At 34.9% G+C, this 3,011-nt stretch overlaps 1 protein-coding gene across 1 annotated transcript; it reads right to left on the bottom strand.

Moving 5' to 3' along the window:
• Nucleotides 1-275: 275 nt before the first annotated feature.
• LOC148945358 (uncharacterized) lies at nt 276-701 on the bottom strand. The gene has a single exon (XM_089099019.1). It carries the CDS (start codon nt 699-701, stop codon nt 276-278), a length of 426 nt encoding a protein of 141 aa, XP_088955145.1.
• Nucleotides 702-3,011: the final 2,310 nt, after the last annotated feature.

The raw sequence follows: 3,011 nt of genomic DNA, 5'->3' as shown, positions 1-3,011 counted from the left end.
CTCGGTCTTTTGTGGGTTGAATTGTAAGCCAATACTTTCATATCCAGTTATCAATCGGCCAAAATTCTCTTGTAAAGAGATTAGATTGCAGCTTAGCATCAGCAAATCATCCGCACACGAAAGAAGCCTATTGTCACAAAGGTACATACTAAATCCTCCCTTTATATTTTTTTGTTATCCCAGAAGTAAGGGTTAAAAAGGATAAGGCTTAAAACAGATCCCTGTCGGAGACCTCGAACGAGCTTAATTGAGTTACCCAGTTGATTTCCGGAGAGCTAAACTTGAAAAAAACTAGCTGAGTACCAGTGAAACAGAAGTGCAACGACATGTACACTAACTCTACATTCAAGTAAATCCAGCAAAACCTGCGACTGCACAACTGAGTCAAAAGACGCCTTCACATCTACACTACATATAAATAATGTAAAATTCATTCTATGTGCTTTATCTATAGCTTTTTCCAGTAATCTGTGCACAAACACGCTACTGAGATTTCCGCAGAATGCGAACTGCCGGTAATCCAGTTTACATCTACCGGATATCCCTGGGAGCAGACGAAGTTCAAGCACTTTGCTGAGGAAACTGGAAACAGTAATTGGACAGTATTCAGAGCACTGATTAGGGTTTTTACCCTTTTTTGGAATATTTGACAAAACACCAGCACAGAACGATCTGGGTACCAAATCGAATTTAACACACATCTAGAAAAGATGCGCCCTGTGTTCGAATAATAGGTCCATTGAGTCTTTTGTAATTTGTTGGGTTTGAAAAAAGCTTGGCGAAAAATAATTACTTTGCCGATTTTCGGGAGCCCGTCCTACCCACTTGATCATTTGTTTCTACATTAGTTTTCCCTTGATACAGGGACTTATGGATGTAGTTTAAAGGTCGTTGAAAGAATAAATCTTGGCACCGTTTCGGGGAAACCCATGTTCTTTTTTTGTACGTTGGGGTCCCCTTGGCCCAAAGAGTTGTAAATTTCAATTCAAAAATATAAATTTTAAACCAATCAAGAAAGTCTTTTGGCACTTTTCCGGTCAAACTTTTAGTAGACCCATTGTTTTCTACAGCAGAATCCCTTTTGAAACGGACTTGTCGATGCAAGTTTCAAACCTATAAAAGAAAAATTTGCTCGGTCAATTTATAGGTTATGCTACCTCGCAATAGATTATGCCACGACGTTTCAAGTCTCTATCAACAAGAATATAACACTTCACATGTGTGTTTAGTTGTCTTATTTTACCATGAGTAATGGTATCGAACAATCTTAGCATAATACTGTGAGAGGGCTCATACGAACGGATATTTCAAGTTCTCGTGCCTCTCTTCTAATTAACCAAAGAGGTCATGCACCGGCTTAGCATTAATATCTCTTATTTTACGCCAAAAAATAACCATTCTGTTCAAAGCGTTGCACATATTGCAATTTTTTTTAAGGGGGGAAATGAAATAGAATGCTAAAACATATGTTTCAAGAAATGGTACATATATATCTTGTCCGAATAATTTCATATACTTCTATATTTTGATTACAAAGTTTCTATATTTAAAATTAACCTGTAATCAAGAAGCTAAAAAATTCTTAGATACAAACTGTCGTAGAAAGAGGAATACGTTGTGAAAACGGTAGGCTACATGTTGTTTTGTTGTAGGATGCTCATATTACAATGTTGATCCCTAATTTGTTGTTACAGAATTTAAAAACCGATACATACAAATTTTAGTGGAAATCAATCACCAAGTGTGAATTACATGCTTATCATATTTGGCTTTAGGATACTTGTTTCATCATTCAGGACAATTACCTGAATAATCACGAGCTGAAAGAAGTGCAATGTGCCTATATTTATGAAGTTGGGGCTAGGTGCTCGGATCCATAGCCCTGTTTAAGCCCCTCTAGTTACTCAAACCATAGAATCCTTCTATTCAAACTCATGACCAAATACCATACTTTCATTTTACACATCTATTATTATTTGTTTTGGTATTTTATTGATTTAACTTAACAAGACCAAAAAGAAGAAATATTTCGCGAATACGTAAATTTAGAACTAATAGGAAAGTTACATGCAATAGATATTACCCATCATGCAAAAGTATCTCTTAGATTAAAAAAAAATGTGTTTTTAATATTCCTTTTTCAAAAATTCGACTTTTTTTGCACCTTTTGACGTACCTTGAAAAGCTGCAAATGGAAGAAACCTTTGTAACACTTTATTGAGAGCGTCGGCTGCAAGGAACACAACGTGTCCTCTACATCTTTTTTCAATAGCAACATTCATCACGTCGACGAACCAGAAAACGCTACATAACTTTCGCGTTTGACGCAATTAAGGAAGGCTCTTTTGCTATATAAGCCTTATACGGTCGAAAAACATTACCTTCCAATTTCCATTTCTAACCGAACATATACTTTAAAACGTATTTAGTACCTGCCAAGGTTAAACGATAATAAACAACATAAAGATAATGAACAGTTCTAATCCTTCAACTTTATAGCAAAGATTAAGAGATACAAAATTATATTTTATCTCAAAATTCGATCCAATAACAGAAAAATATTACCATCTTAAATATTAAAAAGAAAATAAGGCAATATAACACAAAACAACCGACACAGCGCTTAACTTCTAAATACACCATATTTAAATCTGTGAGTACGAGTTTTTCTATGCGAAAAAATGGGACTCTATTCAATAGGAGTGTTCAATTTTTTTTTCTATTTTTCTATTGTGATCAAAAATTTAAGGTTATTATTATTACCCCCTCCCCCCACATAAAATCAACCTTAACTACTAGCATCTCGTAGAGTGCTATTTTGCTCTGCAGAACTAGAAACATCTAAAATAAGACGCTAGGCGTGCCAAAGTAAGAATTAGGCAAATTTCTAAATTGGAAAACAGGTAAAAGCCACTAATCCCTTTTATGTCCTTCTGGCAAATGAAGGTTTCTTAATCTTCGGCCCAATATAAAGCACAATTAAAAAAAAAGCAAAAGTAATAATAATGTGA

The sequence above is a fragment of the Artemia sp. Qi Xiang Cuo genome, chromosome 13 (assembly GCF_049724085.1).
Source record: "Artemia sp. Qi Xiang Cuo chromosome 13, ASM4972408v1, whole genome shotgun sequence".
Classification (NCBI taxonomy): domain Eukaryota; kingdom Metazoa; phylum Arthropoda; class Branchiopoda; order Anostraca; family Artemiidae; genus Artemia; species Artemia sp. Qi Xiang Cuo.
The sequence above is the reverse complement of the archived record's forward strand: the minus strand, read 5'-3'. Positions and strand labels throughout refer to the sequence as shown.